The sequence below is a fragment of the Cynocephalus volans genome, chromosome 12 (genome assembly GCF_027409185.1).
Source record: "Cynocephalus volans isolate mCynVol1 chromosome 12, mCynVol1.pri, whole genome shotgun sequence".
In the NCBI taxonomy this organism is placed as follows: Eukaryota; Metazoa; Chordata; class Mammalia; order Dermoptera; family Cynocephalidae; genus Cynocephalus; species Cynocephalus volans.
Window position 1 is genome coordinate 63,947,133 of NC_084471.1, and position 20,651 is coordinate 63,967,783.

At 39.9% G+C, this 20,651-nt stretch overlaps 1 protein-coding gene across 1 annotated transcript in view; it reads left to right on the top strand.

Annotated features, from left to right (window-relative positions):
* Positions 1–19,769, top strand: part of SARNP (SAP domain containing ribonucleoprotein) — a 46,249-nt gene extending 26,480 nt beyond the window's left edge. The window contains exons 10-11 of the mRNA XM_063075730.1: positions 17,104–17,193; positions 19,493–19,769. Of these exons, the coding sequence (XP_062931800.1) occupies positions 17,104–17,193; positions 19,493–19,534 (132 nt within the window). The 3' untranslated portion in view covers positions 19,535–19,769. The remainder of the gene's footprint in view (positions 1–17,103; positions 17,194–19,492) is intronic.
* The last annotated feature ends 882 nt before the right edge of the window (positions 19,770–20,651 follow it).

Sequence of the window (20,651 nt, forward strand, 5' to 3'; positions counted from 1 at the left end):
TAAATTACTCTGGAAGTTTCTTAATTCTTTCAGTTTCTGGACTTATTGCAAACTGCTAACAAACAGTTTAGAGACCAGCACTAGGAGGCAGACCACATTTTGAGTAGCATTTTACTGGAATATATGTGGTTTCTTCCAGGGGCTACTTTGCTTGGAGGTTTGTGACTTTTTGAGATATACTTTGAGTCTTGGTCCCATTTACACTGATCATAAAAATTTCAGTTTTTCAGAATCATCCTGATTTCAACAGTTTGCTCTGATCTGCCCTTTAAACCATTACATTGTCCCAGAAATACTGATATTTTGCTGTCTGCACGAGCCCTGTCCAATAGAACTTATTGTAAATGGCCACATGTAGCTAGTGGCTACCATATTGGACAAATCGGGTCTAGCTTGTATCTCTCACACAGCTTTCACACTTGGAAATGGTGTAGAAATCCTTTATCAGATCACATATTTGGACCATTGTTTCTGTAGCCCAGAATTTTAAAAATATTTGTAGAAAAAAGCAGTTTCAGAGTTAATCTGTGGAAGGAGAAAAGTTGGAGGAAAGGGAGGAAGAGAAAGGAAAAGGAAGTATTATTTTTTTCATGTAACATTTTTTTCTAGAACTTAGTATTCTAGACCCAAATTCTGAAATTGCAACTGGTTACATTCTCTGGCGAGAGTTGCCTGGTTCAGTCTTGTGCTGAACTGTTGTCTATCACCAGAGATGAGTTGCTACCTAGTAATTGTTTGGTTGACTGAGGTTAATGACATGATTAGGTTTATATTTATGGAATAGTCAGATGAGCATACTTTGGTCCACCTCATTCTGGAATTCTCGATTCCAATATAACCTCATGTATAATTCGTTCTCTTGTCTTTAAGTTTTATAATTTTCTAGGCACAGATTTCATTCAGTTTGAAATGATGCAAATAGTGGAGGCTAGTAGATAGTAAGGATATGCCTCTTCTCCATCCTGCTGTTCTAAACAGGACAATGAGAAACCCACCTCCTGTCATCATGATTGCACAGAATTTTTGTTTGCTTGATCCAGCTTAAGGGCCTGCTTGCTTGCTGATTTTTCTTCTGTGGACTTGGCTTCAGACTAGTGTATATGAATAAAGTCAGATAGAATGTGAGTACACATGAGACATGTATCAAATAGTGTTTATGACTGATTTATTTTTTTAAGTGTCACAATATGTTCATCTCCTCTTTATGTTTTTTTTTAAATTAAAAAAATTTTAGGGCCAGCCTGTGACTCACTCAGGAGAGTGCAGTGCTGATAGCACCAAGGTCATCGGTTTGGATCCTATATAGGGATGGCCGGTTGGCTCACTGGCTGAGCGTTGGTGCTGACAACACCAATCCAAGGGTTGAAATCCCCTTACCGGTCATCTTTAAAAATAAATAAATAAATAAATAAATAAAATTTTTATTGAATAATAATTGATTATACATATTTTGGGGGTTCAATGTTGACATATGTTGGTCAAATCAATATTACTAGTATATATATTGTTACAAATTGTACTTATTCTTTTTAAAATTTTTTATAAAAAGATGACTGGTAAGGGGATCTTAACCCTTGACTTATTCTTGTCAGCACCATGCTCTCCCAAGTGAGCCAACCGGCCATCCCTATATAAGGATCCGAACCCGTGGCCTTGGTGTTATCAACACCACACTCTCCCAAGTGAGCCACAGGCCGGCCCTTGTACTTATTCTTTTTGTCCCTTGCCCAATCTCTCCCTATCCCCCTCTCTCTCCCCTTCCCACTACTGATAACCCTAGATTTCTTCTCTCCCTCTGAAAGAGTAATAATGGTTACTCTGTTGATTTGTTGCCTAGATGATCTGTCCAATGCTGAGAGGTGTGTTCAGGTCCCCTAGTATTATCATAGAGCAGATGTTTCTTCTGTCACTCTGGAATGGGCTGTGTGGAGAGAGACATCTTCTTTTCTTTGGTCTCTGCTGGTGACTCTCCTTGTGTCAGTGCACTCTAGTGGCTGGTGGACCATCTGCATGGTAGTTGTGACATCTAGCCACTTTTGCAGCAGCCGTGGTTACTGTAGTGGCTATGGTGGGCCACCCACATGGAGGTGATATTTTTGTCATGGTCCTTGGCACTGGTGGTGTGCATGGTTGTTGGGGGGGGTCCAGTTCCCGGCTCCATGCCTCAGGTCCCTGTGTGGGCCCTGTGGCACTGGCAGTGTGCCTGGTTGTGGGTGGGGGATCTGGTCCCCAGCTCGACACCTCAGGTCCCCTGGCAGGCCCCCCAGGCGCTGGAGGTGTGCCTGGGCTGGAACTAATTTTTTGTCCTTTGCTTATTTCTAAAATGGGGGAACTTCCTGTGGGAACCAGTACCTGAGCTGTGTGGTTGACCTAAATTGCTGCTTTGCTGCTGTTTCCCTAGGGAAGGCTTTTTGTGCAGCTCAGGGTTTAATGGTTGACCTTATAGGTACTTTGGGCTCTCCAGAGACCTGGTACACCGGAGTTGTGTAGAAATTCTGATCTAGGCCTGAGTCTTTTCATTAAACTGCACCCCATGCAATTGTGTATTCCTGACCAGTCTCCTCTGAGTGGTCCTGTGCTGTTGGGGGGGGTGGATCAGCTGTCCTTGCTGTGCTCCAGTGTTCTCCAGTTGGGGCCGTCTCCCCCACTGCCAGTGCTGTAAACACTTCCCATGGGATAGGCCCTTTGCAGGTCTCTTGCAGTGACTCACTGGCCTCTGAATGGCTCCATTTTCCCAGTTGTTGTGGCTCCTCACTCCTGTGTGGGTCCATGGGAATCCTATTAGTGGTCCTTGTCCTGAGGGCCACCAAGACCCCCTTCTCCCCTGCCACCTTCAAGCAGCTCCATCCGAAGGGTACAGCTATGGCTTTTGCCAGCTCCTGCTCCATGCTCTCAGCAGCTCCAGCCTTAAAGTGGCCGTGGCCCGAAATGCTCTGTGCAGTTTTTTCTTTCTCTCATCGTGGCTTCTCCTGCTTTCATGAACTCCAAAGGTCTCTCCTCGTCTTCCCCTGAGCTCTAGTGGCCCCAGCTTGGCTGTTGTTACTTTTTCATAGTTGTAAATTGGTTGATTTGTGGGGGAGAGTGACGCTGGGGACCATCTATTCTGCCATCTGGACCAGAAGCCTCTTCTCCTCTTTATAGTTTAGATTTATAGCTTGGTCATATTACAAATTTCATGAAACTTAATCTCTACTGTTCCTAGGCTGACTTTTGCACGATTGCTTCTATATTTTGGTTTTCAGCTCCACTAGTATACTATACACATTGGGTACTACACAGAAACTTAAATCTGGCTTCCCACTCCCCCCGCCCCCGCATCCCAAATCATCTTCCCCTTTTTCCCTGCCCAAGAAAAGTCTGTTCACTCATGTTTCAGTTCAAGTCTCAGTGAATAGAATCCTGTTGGTTTAGGATAATGGGAAGTGACAGGGCAAAGAATGGTACTGGCATTTATAGACATTTTTTACACAAGAGGCTGTAAATTGTCCCCTCCAACTCTTTGGACTATTTGAGGACAGACTGGCATGTCTTTTTTCATATAAGCCTCATGGTGACTATGGGTTAAGAAACCTCCCACCCCCTCAAACAAAACAAAACCCAGATAAATAACATCTGCCTGGTTGGTTCTGATTGATCACCAGCTAGGTTTTCAGAAGTCTTGTGTTTGATTGGTTGTTTTCTCTCTGTCAGTTTTCCATGCCTCCCAGGAGAAGTAGTGTTTGGGTCAGTCTTCTTAGTAAAGGACAGTACTTGGCCTGGCACATAGGAAACTCATCTTTGAAAGGAGTGAGAGACAGATAGAGGGAATAAAAATGCGAAGCCAGCTCAGTTAAATGCATGAAGGTCAAAGGATATTATTAGTTTTGGTAAAAACAAAGTCTGGGCTTAGAATTGTAGTGTTAACTGATGTAGCTAATTTAAGTGGATTTTTTTCCCCCAAACATTGGCACACTTGGGGGAGGTGAAACCCGATACTTTCAGAAGTTATAGGAAATCCATCTAGGTAGGTAGTTTTTAAAAAAACAAAAACTAAGCCCAGGCACTAAGCAAAAAACTGGAGTGTGGTTGATACTTTTCTCCCTCCCCAGGAATGTGAGGGGCACGTCTTACTGATTCTTGATTAGTAGTAGAAGATATAGGCATCTTGTGTCCCTATTGACTTTAGTACTTTTTCCTTTTTTCTCTACTAGACTATTACCAGGTTTTCCCTGCTTGTAGTTCGTGTAACTGTCGAAATGAGTTTTTTTAAGGCATACATATACCCTGAGGGCTACTTTTCCTAGGTTTGTGATTTTTGCTTATTTTCGTTCCTGATGTTTGTGGTCTGTTACTGGGTCAGAATATAAAAAGGCTGAAAACAAACTAAATATTCCTCCACTATCTTTTTGTTGAGGCTGGTAGCTAGAATATTCTTGGGTAGCTGCAGTGTTTATTTTCATGAGCCTTTTTATCATCATTGTTGTGGATGAACCACTTCAGAGTGAGAGGGATATTAGTCCTGCCTTATTTTTGAGGATCTTGTCATAGAAATGTGTTGAGATATCAAAGAGGAAGCTTGGGACAATGGGTCAATTCTAAGCACATGAAAACATCAGTGTCTGCCAGCATACAAATTTCATTGTGGCTGACTGATGGCAGGCTGGTTTCAATTCACTGTCTTCTGGAGAGCTTATTTGATTCTATCTTGATTTCCTTCCACCACCTGAAATAAATGAAGGAATACTTGTTTGTTTGTTCTGCCCCTTCAACACTTGTTAGTGTAGAGAGGTTAGCCATTGTGATGTGGAGGGAAGGAAGAAGTTCATATTATGGATTTAGAAGTTGATCACCAGCCTTCTCAGAGGGTCTGTAATTAGGATTTGTTAATTTAGGTATGATTGTACAAACCTTTTTTAGAGGAACTGTGGGGCCATGCGTAGGACACTGCCAACATGGAACTTTTGAGAACCTGAGGATCCATAAGATATGGTTGAGGAGTTTGGTAGGATATATTTAAAAGGGGTAGTGGTAGAAGAATTAGATCCCACGATAAATTGGCTAAGTAGGTTTGGATTCTATCCAGATATATACTCAAGCCTCAGTGCCTAGTCCAGGTGCAAAACTAATATCTTCATTCCCCTTTCTCATGGGGCCTCATGGGACCAAGAAAAATGCAAATAGTAAGATTATCAGGGGGCAGGGGGGACTCAATGTAGGCCCCTTTTAGTTATTGTATCTCATTGAAGGGCTTTTGGGGGGAATTTCTCCTCTCCATCCTAGATTATCAGTTTAACCAAAAATGCTTCTTCCACTTGAAAAATTGTATTCTTTTAACTTGAATTAACCAGCAAGAAAAGAAATGAGTTGCGCATATATATATGTATATATGTATGTGTGTGTGTATATGTATATATATATATATATATATACATATATATATGTATATATATATATATATATGGTAGATAGAGATAGCAATCGAGAGTGGATATCACAGAAGATGAATTTCAGGAGAAGCTAAAACCCACCCATCATAGTCTTCAGGATTTCCTGGATAACGTTTCTAGGAGCATTTTAAGGTTCAACAAAAATTTAACTGCTCCTTTAAAATCCTTTCTAATTCATAATGCTTTGAAAATAAGTATTTGGCCTTTTCAAGGAGAGACACAATGTGTAATCCTATATCAGTTTTTTTCTTCTCTGCCTCTTCCCCTTTAAGATAAAAACATATATTTCTCTCTACCCGCCCAATGAAACAAACCTTGATGGAGTGGTGAAGGGCTGTTTAAAGAGGAACAATAGGGGAAACTCTCTGACCTCAGTTTATCCCGTCATCTGGTTCTTCATTTGTCCCTGCTGAGGAACAGAACTTGTCTTTTGTCTGTAACACAAATACATTTTCACCTCCCTCCCTTCCCACTTTCCCTCCACCTGCTCTTCTCACTCCCTTCTATTATGGTTCCAATCAATGATGTCATTATGTTTGCCATTCAACTGCTGTTGAACCACTTGGCTATAGGAATTTGGAAGAGCAAAGAAGCAGAATGGAATTTTTCTCTCTTTTGCCTAGGGCTCTTGAAAATGTATTCTAATTTTAACTAGAGAAATAGGAGTCGAGTTGGGTTTTTCTTTGCTCAGCTTCTACTATGCCCTAATCCTCAGACACACACTTTTTACCTAGCCATGTATGAGGTAAAAATTGGACAAGAAATGTTAGGAATATAAGTTGAACACTTTAAGAAGAAAAGTTTTTAAAATTTGGGAATCAAGGTGAAATTTTTGATGCTATGTCAACATTTGTGGCTGGTATTTTGCCCTGTTAACTATAAACTGGATATTTGGTAAGTTTCTGATAGAGGGTTAGACTTCCGTAAAGGTACATGGTTGAGACCACTAAGATCTTGTACCTTTTATTTTTCTCTCTGTGGTTTCATTCATTGAGTTTGAACCTGAAGAACTACAGGTAAGAAAAATTTGTAGTAAGAGAAAAACTCTTTTCTATTTCCCCTGCCCAATACCCCACCCCCACTAATGTCTTTGCATTCCTTCTAACATGTCAGAACTGATGACTTTGATAAAAAACACGTTTTATGCCTCTTGGTGGTTCCCCTGTAGTCTTTGCCTCAAGAATAAACACAGCCTGGAAAAGGAGGGGAATGCTGGATTCTGTTGAATCTGTCTTACTTTTAAATACCTTCACTTGTTTTAGCCAGCCAAGTTCTTGGGGTGGGATCATTCCCTGAGTGATGGTTTTTTAAAAAGTGCTACTCTCCAGTACATAAGAAATTATTTTTGAAATTCCATTATATCTGGCTGTATGTCTAGTTGTATGTCTAATTTTGGGGTGACCGATAGCTAGCCTGGCTTTTCTAAGTACAGCAATATCTATCCATTTTTTTACTTTTCTTTTCACACTTGGCCTAAGCACTGCTGCTTGACTATATTTGGATAGAACCCAAACCTACTTAGCAGGCTACTTTTCCATCTTATCCTTGGATTTAATTCTTCTACCACTACTTTAAATGTATTCAACCAAACTCCTCACTATAGCTCATGGTTCCTCAGGTTCTTAAAGTTCCACGTTGGTAGGGGCTAGTGGGTTAGCTCAGTCAGTTAGAGCTCAGCCTTGTAACACTAAGGTCAAGGGTTCTGTTCCCTCTACTGATCATACCCCAAAAAAGCGTTCCACATTGGCAGTGTTCTATGCATGGCCTACAGTCCTTCATTTGGAAAAGGTTTGTACAGTCATACCTACACTAACAGATCTTAATTATAGACCATCTGAGAAGGCTTGTGACCAACTTCTCACGTTTTTAAAAAACAGTGTTTTAGGGCCGGCCCCCCAAAACAGTATTTTACCCAAGTCTTACTTTTTCATTGCCAGAGCAGATTCTTAAGAGAGGAATAGAAATGTGTTTTCAGTGTGTTCCACATTTGGAGTTTATATCAAATATCGAACCCTTTTTTTTGAGCGGCTAGCCAGTATGGGCATCAGATGACCCCTTGACCTTGGTGTCATAACACCAGACTGAGTCTTTAAATCCCTAGTAGTGGAGACGTGTTATTGAGAAGGAGAGTGTGTTTGAAATGCTTGGTCTGGACTTTAGAAACTGTTTATTGATGGGGAGTTTTGGGGGTATATAGTAGAGGAGGCAGGTACAGAATTCTCAGTGTCAGGCCCATGCTTAGATATGAGAAGGTTGAGAAGAAGGAACAATTGGGAATGAACAGAGCTATAAGATGAGAAGCCTTATAAGATGGTCTCTTTAGTGCTCTAGATGAATAAGCAAAACGTGAGCCTTAAGAGAAATCCTGTTTCTCCTTCCCCCATTTTGTTGATATTCTTCCTCTTTCTCTGTATCAGTTCTGTAGAAAAAAATGCCTTTGCGTGCTTGAACTTAGTTGCCTCCCTCTTTTCCTCACACACATGAGGTGTGCCCTGATCTTGTGTTGGCATGTTCTTCCTCTGTTGAACTACTCTGGAAGGCAGTAAAACAGGTGTGCTACTCAAAGTCCTCTGTGATTCCTTCATAGCTTTCTATTTACTTTCAAATCCCTGTACCTGAGATAGCCTGTTTGTAGGAAGCATAAACTTTTTTGGAAGGCCTCTAGTGTTTGTGGGAGGCGGGGATTGGAGTGGGATGGCAGCCTTATTTGGACTTGATGGGAAAATTGTTTTTAAGTTTTTGTCTGTACCTTGTCAAAGATATTTGCAGTTGTTCCCAAATGTGGCTGCACATAAGGATCACCAGGACACTTTAAATAAAAAAATACAGCTCCGTAGGCCTGCCCTTTGGAGATTCAGATTTGTTAGGTTAGGGTGAGAACAGCAGTCTGCTTTTTTTTTTTTAAAAAAAAATTAAATTAAATTAAATTAAATTAAATTAAATTTTTATTATTTATTTATTAATTAATTAATTTATTTTTAAAGATGACCGGTAAGGGGATCTTAACCCTTGACTTGGTGTTGTCAGCACCACGCTCACCCAGTGAGCAAACCGGCCATCCCTATATGGGATCCGAACCCGTGGCCTTGGTGTTATGAGCACCGCACTCTCCCGAGTGAGCCACAGGCCGGCCCAGTCTGCATTTTTAAATACTCCGGGTGAAAAGAAACTGTTTTCCTAGTGCTCATTCTATATATCTGACTGCTCAGGTAACTCTCCTTTTTCGTTCTCTGTATATTTTGACTAAGACAGCCAAAACTGCTCAGAAGTTTCAGCTTCCCTCTGCTGACTTCTTGACATTTCTGCCAAGCTTTGCATCGCTTACCCTTAAAAGCAGCAGCTTCCTGGATTTTAAGGGAGGGAGATGGGGACTTTTAATAGAAACTTGGTTTCCGGGGGTCTCATGTGTGAAGCCTTCATTTTCTCCACCTGCCTTGTTTTGTCTTACAGATAGCTAGAGCAAGACCGAGACGACCTCCTCTGGGGTTGCAGAGGAGTGGGGGTTGGGGAAAGAGCTTGATTTAGACAAGAGAAAAAGTGATGGAAGCTAGTGAGTCAGAAGATTGCTTGGTTCTGAGCTGACTGTGTTCATGGGCTTCAAATTCAGTGAAGATAGGAAGAGATAACAATTCCTGGTGGTCTCTAATTCTGGCGTAGCTTTGAAGTTCCTAGCATCCTACTGGCACTAGAAAGTTGGTTATGATCTCACAGTTTAAGGAGATTGCTGAGAGTAGGAAAGATGGTTATATTGGGGAGGTGTGTTATATGTATGTGTGTGGAGAGTGTTGGAGTATTTTACCATCAATTTGCTAAGGTGGCGAACTTGTTGCTATTCTAGTCCTTTACCTTTGTTCTGCTCAGGCTCTGTGCATTGGTTTTTGGTACCATACTGTGTTCTCTGGTCTGGCTGGCATAAAGGCTCAGGAATAAACAAGTTCAGATGAATTTTGAAACTGGGGCAGGGAGGTGACAGCTGTGTGTTTAAGCATTCAAGTGTTTCTGAGAGAAAAACCATTAGTTGCTGTCATTCACCCCGAGAGTATGAAATTGGAAGCTCACTTACCCTGGAGTGTTTCATAACCTTTACCTCTGGGAAGTCAAGGCCATGTCATCATTAATCTACCATCGCCTGAAAGCCCCTAGGCTCTGCTTTTCATCCTGCCATAAGTCACGTGGCAGTGAGATTCAGGGAAGTGACCATAAGGTTCCCCCTTTTGCTTTTTGCTTCTTGCATTCCCTTAGAAAATCAGATTGGCCTGAAAACTGTTAACGTCTTAATATGGTAATTTATTTACATAAGGGGGTTGTTATTTGTTATTTTAGCAAAATAGGACCATCTTAGCTGACCATCAGCCTCTCTTCTGTCACTTCAGGGAAAAGACTTCTGAGGGAAAAAATACAAGGGGTCTTCAAAAAGTTCATGGAAAGATTAGTATTTTAATTATATTTTCTTTTTTTGTTTGTTTTATTTTTATTTTGGTTTTTTTGGCAGCTGGCAGGTTTGGGGATCCGAGCCCTTGACCTTGGTGATACAACACCGTGCTCTGAGTGGGCTAACCAGCCAAGCTTTAATTCTGTTTTCCACAAATTTTTTGAAGTGCCCTCGTAATTGCAGTATCTGAACTTCTCTAAAATGCTCCTTTCTACTTCTGAGGATATATCTTGAATTCTTTAGATTGGAATTTCTGTTTCTCATACATCATACAAGGAACGATGATGGGTGAGTAAGCTTGTTGCACTAAGCAGGAACGATGCCTGGCCTGGTTAGTTCTTTTGGTCTCCTCAGAGAATTAGTGAGGATATTTCTTATTTGAATCCAGTAAATAGTCTTGCTTTGTGTTCTTGGGAATTGATGAGTTCAAATTCTTTAAATATGCCTGAGTTACACTTTGGGTCACTGTTTTGTTTCTCTTAGTTTCTTTTTATGATTCAAAGTGGCACTGGTAATAAGATTGAAGAAGGTGAATGCTTTCAATACACAGACCATGGCGTGCTAATTAAATCAAATTGGACTCCTTTTGGTGGAGCAAATAGCCCTAGTACACAGGCTAGGGGCAGTATTCTTTATTGTATTCAGGATAAATTTAGTAAGTTTTTTTTTTTTTTTTTTTTTTTTTTTTAAAAGATGACCGGTAAGGGGATCTTAACCCTTGACTTGGTGTTGTCAGCACCATGCTCACCCAATGAGCTAACCGGCCATCCCTATATGGGATCCGAACCCGGGGCCTTGGTGTTATCAGCACCGCACTCTCCTGAGTGAGCCACGGGCCGGCCCAAAATTTAGTAAGTTTTGAAAAATGTTCTCTTGAATTTGAATCTTGAAGACACAAGTTGGGTTTGGAAAATAACAAAGTTAGAACTCCATTTTGGGTAGAGATTAACATTGGTACTGTCATAAATAAAAAGGGGGCAATCACTTTAGAAAACATCTATGGTATTCAGCTGCCTATTGTTGCATCTGATCTTCCATTTGAGCTTAATTCCTGGCTACAGTGTATGGCATGGAAACCATTACCAGGAGCCCTTAACTTAAAATTTCTAGTTACAACCTGGTACCTTCTACTCCTCTTTTTCCTTCTCAGGGCATTGAGGTATTTTTAAATAAATCCTATTATATTTAGAGAGAAGTAAGTTCTTAAGGGACCAGCAGCAACCCTGTAACTAACTGCATTTCATCTTGCTTTCTCAGCTTCTACCTCTGGTTCTGGGTGTTTGATCTCTGTCGCTGGATATCATGTTTCTCTTTCACCTCAATAATTTGACCTCTCTTTTCTAATAGAAATACAGATGCTTCTTGATTTACAGTGGGCTTATGTCCTGATAAACCCCTCTAAGTTGTAAGTCAAAAATGCATTTAATATACCTAACCTTCTGAACATCATAGGTTAGCCTAGCCTACCTTAAACATGCTTAGAACATTTACATTAGCCTACAGATGGACAAAATCATCTCACACAAAGCCTATTTTATAATAAAGTGTTGCCTATCTCATGTAATTTATTGAATACTATAATGAAGGTGAAAAATATAATGATTATATGGGTATTTGAAGTATGGTTTCTACTGAATGCATATAGCTTTTGAACCATTGTGTAGTCTAAAAATTGTAAGTTGAACCGTTGTAAGTCAAGGGCCATCTGTATTTTCAAAATCACTTGCCAGAAACAGGCCACACCTTTGGCTCCAAACTTTATAGCAGCCAGTAGAGAGAGAAAAGCACAGTTGCACTATTTTTGGTGATTCACATGGTTCACAAGGTGAAAACTAATAAGTTGCTCAAGAAAAACAACTATTTTTTGTCTGGAGACCAGAAAGAAAATTTCCTCATGGGTCCTCATAATATAGTAATGTAAGGAACAATAGACCATATTATGATAACTTAGTGGTGAATTCATAAGGATCATTCATGAGGTTAAAGGTCTTTATCTTATTCATTTATGTATTTCCAGAGACCAAAACAGTGCCTGACCTAAAGTAGACACTCAGTTGATAATTTGAATGACTAGTGAATGAATGAATTTTATAGTTGCAATGCTTTTACAAACATTTTAAACTGATGTCACATAATTCATTGAAAACAATTGCTCAGGGGCCTTTTGTGTACCTCAGATTGGATCTACATAGATAAGAGGTTAGATCCTAGCTCAGTCCTCTCAGATGTTACTTATTTATGTAGATCTTTTTTTTGTAGTAATTAATTATTAGGGTTGATGAAATCAGTAAAGCCTGGCAGCCTGGGTATTCAGGGTCCCAGAAAGAAAAGAAGGTGTTTAATAATACCTGGTAGAGAAAACTGTGGTTTTGTCCATTTACTACTATGCTACACCCTAAAATTTAACCCTAAATCTAGTCATCTGTCCAGATACATACTCATTTCTCTTGCAGCCAATGTTTCCTTGTTGTCTTGGTGATGTATCTGATTCTTACCAACCTTTGGTGATTTCGCTTTTCATCTAGAAGAATGAATGACATTGTTAGCTTTGAGATTTTGTTGGTGGTCTCAGACTTCATTTCAAATCAAAGACCAGGAGGAATGTGGCTATAAAAATAATAGCTGGGGCTCGCCAGATAGCTCAGTTGGTTAGAGCGTGGTGTTATTACACCAAAGTCACAGGTTTGGATCCTTGCACTGGCCAGCTTCCAAAAAAAGGGCTAACATTTATTGAATACATCTTATATGATAGTTCCTATGTGCAAAGCACTTTCACTCATGTAATTTGTATCTTGGAGCAGCCTTGAATTTCTTTTTCCTCAGCAGGTATCATTTTCTTTATATTGCCTGAGGATTTTCCAAACATAAAAGGGAAATAAGGAGAGAAGTGAATTTTGAAAAGTTGAGGATGTTTTCTTTTTCTTTTCCTTTTTCTTTTTAAAATTATTTATTTATTTATTTTTCTTTCTTTTTTAAAAAAAAAATTTTTATTTTGTCTATATACATTGTGGCTGGAGGATGTTTTCTAAAGGGCTCAGTTTGGAACTGTCTTTATTCCATAATGGAAAATACGATGACATTTATTCATGCGGGTATTTAGTTTTATTAAATATAGATCATGCTTTCTGTCCTGTTCTCATAAGGGTTGTCTCTTGCACAATTCTTTCTTATTTTTGTAAGTGAGATTTTAAAAAGAAAGCAAACAAAGCAGTTATTGAATACCATGAGGGTTGTGTATGCTGAAATTATTGTCATCAGTCAGTTAGTTGGCTTCGTGTTTTAAATCTTGAGGAGCGAAGGGCTGGCTTGTGGCTCACTTGGGAGAGTGCGGTGCTAATAACACCAAGGCCACAGGTTCGGATCCTGTGTAGGGATGGCCGGTTGGCTCACTGGCTGAGCGTGGTGCTGGCAACATCAAGCCAAGGGTTGAGATCCCCTTACCCGTCATCTTTAAAAAAAAAAAAAAAAAAAAAAAAACTTGAGTGAGAGGATGGGGAAGAGAAGAATATGGATTAGTTTGAATATCTGATGCCTGTGTGTTTCGTCTGTGAGGATAGGTTTCTCCTCTGGTTTTAGATGCAAGTTTTATGTTTTGAGAAGTTTGCATTTGATTGGAAATAAGGGCACTTAGGAGTAAAGCAACTTTTTTTCCCACACAGAAATATGCATGGGAAGAAAAGAGATTTATTAGTACTTGAGGGTTTGGGGGAAGGAAGTGGGGGAGGGATGAAGAAGGGAAAGGTTTGCAAATGCATATGACACTGAGCTAGAGGGGTCAGTGCTGCCTGCAGATGCACAACCCCATTTGTGCACTTGAGCATGGCCTGGGGAGCATTGGCCTGATGAATGCAGAGAGAGATGCGTTTTGATCGAGGTAATTTCCCTCAGATGGGTCTCACCATCCCATGAATCAAAACCTGTCAGCAAGGAGTTAAAGATGGAGTGAAGTTTATTGTACATTTGTTTCCATGAGGCACCTTCACGCTAGAAGGGTCAAGTGAGAGAGATCATTAGAACAGTGTTGATTTACTGGGCCTGTTGTGCACTTTCCCTGCAGGGCTAAGAGGAAAGAAGCTTTAAGAGGGGAGCTGAGGGGTGCTGTGTGGGGAGGGAAGGGCAAGCTGTTTGTAGGGGGTGGGAGAATCTGGCGTGTGTGTGTGTGTGGTGTGTGGTGTGTGGCGTGTGTGTGTGTGTGTGTGTCCCCATCCCCACTGGAGCCCCTGATGGGTTTGGAGCAGATGCTCTGTCTGGACTCTGTCTGGATCTCCAGGAGAGGCACCAGGATTTGATTAAAAGGGGAAACTCATGAGGAAATTTCTGATACTAGTCTTAGTGGCTAGAGAAGTATCTCTGCCTTCCCCTGTCCCCTTCCTTTTCGTTGTTCTTTCCTCACTTTTGAGCTCAAAAGATATACATGAAATTTAATTTAGAATTAAAATTAAAGGGGCATAGCAAAATAAAGAGCAAGGAGAAAGAATGTCCCATACATGCCAATGAACATAGGTTTTGTGATGAGATTTGTGAAGGGAGTAGCCTCAGGGTTTGTGCTGAGATAATAGCTGGGTTTCAAAAGCAGCATCTCCTTCTCTGTGATTTGAACTTGCTGAAGTACTCTTAGTACTAAATTGAATGAAGAAAAGGTTCATAGTGGTAGTTCAGCCACATATTGGTCTAGTACTGCCTCTCCCCCAAAAGGGATGCTCTTTTTATTCCCCCTGAAACAGTTTCCTACTTGGCCAGGAGACTTATGGGAATAGAGAAATATCATCTAGAATATTCTAGAGGTTCTCATTTTGATATCTCCATTTGTATCCCTTATTCACTTTTGTCTTGGTGGTGGCAGACAAAATCAAGAAAACTGCTCCCCTGACTTTGGTAGTGAAAAATATGGTGAGACTGTGTTAGTTAGAAACCCTCCTAATTCTTTTATTACAGTTCAACAGATGGAATAGCCAGTAAGCCAAAGTTAGAGATAAATTCAGCTGTGAAAATTTTTAATATGAGATTACTAACTGGAGTCCTTTCCTTAGATCCCTAGTGAAGGCATATGGTGTGGCAGAAAGGAGATGGGATCCTTTTATTGACCCAGTTATTTGAGTGATGTCGAAGTGATTAAAATAATTTACAAATACTATTAGCTAAGGGGCCTAGTGATCCTTCTGCTTTGGTTAATTCCTTCATTCTACTGTGCTTCCAAAGAAATGCTTGTGTGAGATACCTGAAGAGACAGTAAAGTTAGGAAAGTGGGTCCTCGAGTAAAGAATACTGGGTTCTACTCCTGGCTCTGCCACTTATTACTGTTTGTGAGACTTTGGGCATATCTATGAAATGAATTTAGCCATAGTGCCTACTTCATAGAATTGTTACAAGAAGTAAGTGAGATATTGCATGTAAAGAACTCCACACAGTACCTGGCACATAGTAAGCACTCCAGTGTTAGTGGCTATAATATTATTATTTTAATTTATTATTATTAAGGAGAAGAATACTTCTTTTTTTCTTGGAATCTGGCTTAGTGTTTTATAGTAGTTTAGATTACATTAATTAGGTGCCCACTATGGATTTGCTAATGGTTATAATGAAAAAGGTAGGAAAACTATGTAGGCAATAGTTTATTCTAGTATTACACTGTGATTAAATGATAACTCATGTAGGATTCTTCACTCCTTCATAGCCACCAACCTTTCTTAGCTCCCTTCCTACTCACTAGAAAGCAAGTGCAGCAAAAGGGAGAAAATTAACATCTTTCTCAAGCTGGAAGAGTCAAAGTAAGACTGAGACAGTACTTCTGCCTGTTATTTCAGAGAGGTGGACTAGTTAAACAAATTGAGCACAGATAGCTCAATAGCTGTCCTGCCTTTGACTGTAGAGGTGGCTGCTGTGGTCATAGGGACAAAGGCAGTTCCTTGGTTGGGGTTGAAAGTAGATGTACTGAAAAATACCTGTTTCTGTAGGTCTGTAGATTGCCTTTCCTTTAGCCCTTGTGGTTTTGGGACACCCAGAAAGAAATAGACTATAGACTGTAGGAATATAAATTCCTTGGAGTGTAAAAAAAAAAAGACACCTCAGAAGCTTGTTTAAAAGTTTGTTTGAAAGCTTGAGCTGGCCTTCTGTTGGGTTACCTTTTGTAAATAAAGTCGAAGAAACTGTCTTACCTAGTGCTGAGGGTGGGTGTGCCTGTATGAAGTAGATGGTCTGTTGAGATTATCATAGGATGGGATCTTTGTAGAGGTGAGCCAAGTTTTAGAAAATCCTTCTTGGGGGAAAAAACACATGGGGAGCCTGCTTGATTTCAGATGTTTACTAATCCTAGAGCTGAGCTTTTGATTACTGGTGACTGGGTGTGAGGGCAAGGTGGAAAGGGAAAAAATAACTGGTTAAGTGGAATAACTAAAGCAGTATGGTTTAGGTCCTGATGGGACTATTTACCAGACTCTTATATTGAACAGTGTTGTATATGAACAGTAGCTCAATCTTTAAAACAGCTACAGGAGAATGGTTGGATCCAACTCATAGTAAACTGAAACATTCTAATTATTAGGCAGACATCATAAGTCTCACGGATGCTTGGAAAAGGTCCAGAGCATCTCTCTTTTAGAGAAATGTCACCTTGACTCACCTTTTTTCAAAATCATTTCGAACTATTCACAACCTTGTGTGACTTTGCTGGGTATTTCAAGCAAATAAGTTCTTCAGAAACACCACTCAGGCCCTCTCCCCCTCCCTTCCTTGGTAAGTAAATGGAGCTTGCATGCAGTGCTCAACAAGTAGTTTGGGTGCCTTACCAACCTGTTCTCTGCAGCTGTTACTCAGTGAAACGTCAGTTTTCCATATCTGAACTGCCAAAATTTTGTGAGCACATAAATTATTGGAGTTTCTTAAACTGTGTTTTCACTCTACTTGTCTTTTTTTTTTTTAGTGGCAGCTGGCTGGTACAGGGATCGAACCCTGTACCTTAGTGTTATCAACACCACTCTAACCAACTGACCTAACTGGCCTGTCCCACTTTACTTATCTTATGAGTATTGAGGCCCTACTTAAAATTAAGTTTTTAGTCATTCTAGGTACCACATGCTGTAAGCTAGCTTATTCAGTTTCTTATCTGTCTTTACTGTTTGTGTGATCCTTAGTTTTTGGCACAAGGTTAGTTGGCATATTGTGACCAATAATTGTTATAGTTTCATTCCCATTTATGTTGTGAGTGGAAGCTAGCTTGTTTTAACCCTTTTCTTTGTCTCTGAACAGTCTGAAGATGATGAGAAACTAAAAAAAAGGAAGGAGCGATTTGGGATTGTCACAAGTTCAGCTGGAACTGGAACCACAGAGGATACGGAGGTAAAATATACCCAGAATGCTTCATAGAGTCTTGAAGGGAAATAAGGGTGAATAAACTGAGTGGAGAAACGATCTGTATCCCCAGCCTATTTCTTAAATGCCCGAGTTACAAGATATTTTGCCTTTTGCTTGTTAACTTTTTCACTGGATAATGTGGCCACGCTGAATTCCATTAGTATACTTACTTCAGTGTTAGACTCTGTTGGCCTAGTAGTAAAGAGCACAAGATTTGGAATCAGGTAGGCTTGGACTTAAAAAGTGGCTCTGCCACTTAGTATTACTTATAAGTTATAGTACTTTCCTGAGCCTCAGTTTCATCATCTGGGAAGAGGAGATAATATACCTACTTCAAAGTGGTATTTTAGGGCTGGACAGTTAGCTCAGTTGGTTAGAGTGTGGTTTTATAACACCAGGGTCAAGGGTTCAGATTTCTGCACCCACCAGCAACCAAAAAAAGAAAAAAGTGGTATTTTGAGAATGAAATGAAATGATACTATGTAAAAAAGGATGGTTCTATGTAAAATACTTGGAATGATTCCCATCATATTGTAGTATTCAGTAAGCAGTAGTGTCTATTATTATCTGCTGTGCATATTTCCTTACATCATTTAAAATGAAGGTCATCTCCAACCCAGACACAAGTATAGTTGTGCCTTACTCTCCTCTGGAATAGGACAGTGGACCCAAATGAGAATTCTCATTCTTATCATTTTGTTTACACATAGTTGTGCAAAATGGAAAGGTGGCTTTTTTTAAAGACTTGTGTTCATCCGTATCTTAGGTTCCCCTCGGGTAACTCACATTCACCAAGATTAAGCATTGACAGATAATGTTGATTTGCTGATTTGTGTCTGTAATGGAGACAAGGTGTCACCTAGAGTGTACATAAAGAGCAATTAAAATAATGATTATTTTAGAATTATAACAGCTTCTTGGGTGGAAAGGAATTTGCTTCTATTTTATCCAAGTTTACTTCTTTCCATCTACCTCTGGAGATAGCTTCTAATTATCTGTTACCTTACACACTCAAAATCTTGTAAAGTGTTTTTAATGAGTAAATGTTAGAGTCAGTTTTGTAAATAAATCCTGAAAATTTTAGAGTCAGATCAGTTTACACTCTCCACTAGGAAAAAAATTAAAGGAGTTTGTATTCTTTGTGCTACTGAAAATAAAACACTACCTGTTATAGGTATCCGTTTACTTACTGACTTACCAGAACGAACTAGAAGTAAACTTAGGCTTACTTTAATTCTGGTTAAAATTCCTCCCTCCTTGCCAAGGAAACTATTGTTAAACCAGGCATGCTCAGTAAAAGGTACTTTTGGCCTTTCCAAGTTAAGGAAGATGAGGTTTGGTTGGGTGGCAAAGAACAGCAACTGCTTTTGTTGGGAGAGTCATTGTATGTAAGGGAATAGTAATTTTTGCAGGTGATGTAGTTTACATAAAACAGATGATTTTTGTTTGATTCTAGAGAATTGTGTTGTAGTCCAGATGGAGTGGGCTGGGCTTATGTGCATTTGGCTTTCTTTTTAAATCTATATTAAATATTCTGTGTGAATGGGATGAAAGTAAGTTCCCTTCTTTGATGGGGACAATGGTTAGAATGAGAATGAAGGACTCTGCTGTTTTGTGAGTCACTTCCAGAACAAAAAGGTCCATGTCACACTCCCCACCCCGGTTTTGTGCCTTCTCTCCAATGCCTCCTCCCTTGATAGATCCATGACAGGGACTCATCCACAAAAAATCCCTCCTGCCCAATTTATTCTGTTGGCATTGAAGATTTATATGCTTCTCTGGATTGCAGACCTGAGGAGTAACTACTGCCTGGGCCAGACTGCTCAGAAGGACATCTCCCTCACCTTCTTTATGGATAGCATTGATTAACCCTTTGTCTTTTGAAATCTCCCATCTTCCCACACTAACTGGAAGACTTTCCCCAGCCTGCTTAAGAGCCCATTGTTTCCAGGCTAGCTTGCTGTAAGGCTGTAGACCTCTCTCCTTCAGGAATCTTTCTATTTTCTATTACTATTCTCCTCCTGTCCCACCCACCCCCCATAATCTACTTTCTTCTTTACCATCTTTTCTTTCTAAAGACACACGCACACATGCACACGCACGCACGCTGTAACTGCATAACTGGAGAGATTCAGGAACAAAATCTTTGGCTGCCAAGCTTAAGTCTGACCCATCCCTCCTTGGACCTTGTGACAGCCCATGTGAGTTTGGATTAAAGCAGCCAGAAAACCAGGCTGCTGTTTTCTTGCAATCTAATTTTTTTCTTTTTGCTTCTTCCTTACAGGCAAAGAAGAGGAAAAGAGCAGAGCGCTTTGGGATTGCCTGATGAAAAGTTTTGATACTTTCTATTTTCCATTGGTTTCTATTTCTCTGATTCTTCTTGGTCACATATATATATTGTAAATGCAGTCATGTGCCTACATCCTGCCACTCAGTGAGGGAGCATGTACCCCAGGTACATCTGTGAACTCTAGCAACAATTTTTGACTTATTGCTGTTCTAACTTTAAGGTTGTTGTGTTTTTTTGTTTTTAATTATTTTGCTTGTTAATAATAAAAAAAAAAATAGAAAAGAGAACATTGTGTTTTATTAGGTGCTCTTTTTAGTTCTTGGAGTAAGATTAGAACAGATAAGGGGAGCTTCAGGGGGCAAATATTATAGAGAATTAGCCATAATGCTTTTATCCCTTAGAAAAGAAGACAAGGAAGAGGATTGAGTCTACCCTTTAAGCCTGTTTATTCACTTCTCTCATACTCACTCCTTTTACTTTCTTATCCTCCAGGTTACCCCCTAAATCTTTGCTTCAGCAGGTTGGAATGACTCACTTAGATAAAACAGGAAAAACACGGGAAGTTTTAGGAGGTGCAAAGGATAAATACAAGGGCTAATGAATAGTAGTCTTTTATTATTAGCTAATAATGAAGCCTTTTTGTTGGATAAAGTGGAGTCCAGAGTCCCACATTAAGAAGAAAGGCCCATGAAAGTAAAAAAAAAAAAAAAGAAAGGCCCTGTTTTCAAGAGTGGCCTGATGTGATACTGTCTAGTTCCAGCAGAAGCCAATATGTGGGATGTTGTTGGTTATGCAATTTAGGAAAGTAGATGGCTGGATACCCCTCGAAGATGAAGAAAGGTAGGTTCAGAGCATGACAGGATGACAGAGATGTTAAGCATTATTACTAGATCATTGGGAACATAAGCAGTGGGAGTGGAGGCTTCTACTTTCTAATCAAGCCCTGTGCTACTTCGTCCTCTTCTGTTGCAGAAAGATGCTATTGCAGTTTTGGTGGTAACATTGCTTGGATATTACTAAAATTAATTTTCCTTGCTCAACCTCTTACTTAGAGAAGGTTTGGCTCTCCCTAATCAGGCTGTTTGTTTGCATTTGAAGTTTCATATAGATCCAAGACCTGCTACTTAATCTTTTTGGATGTGTTAGTGTAGGG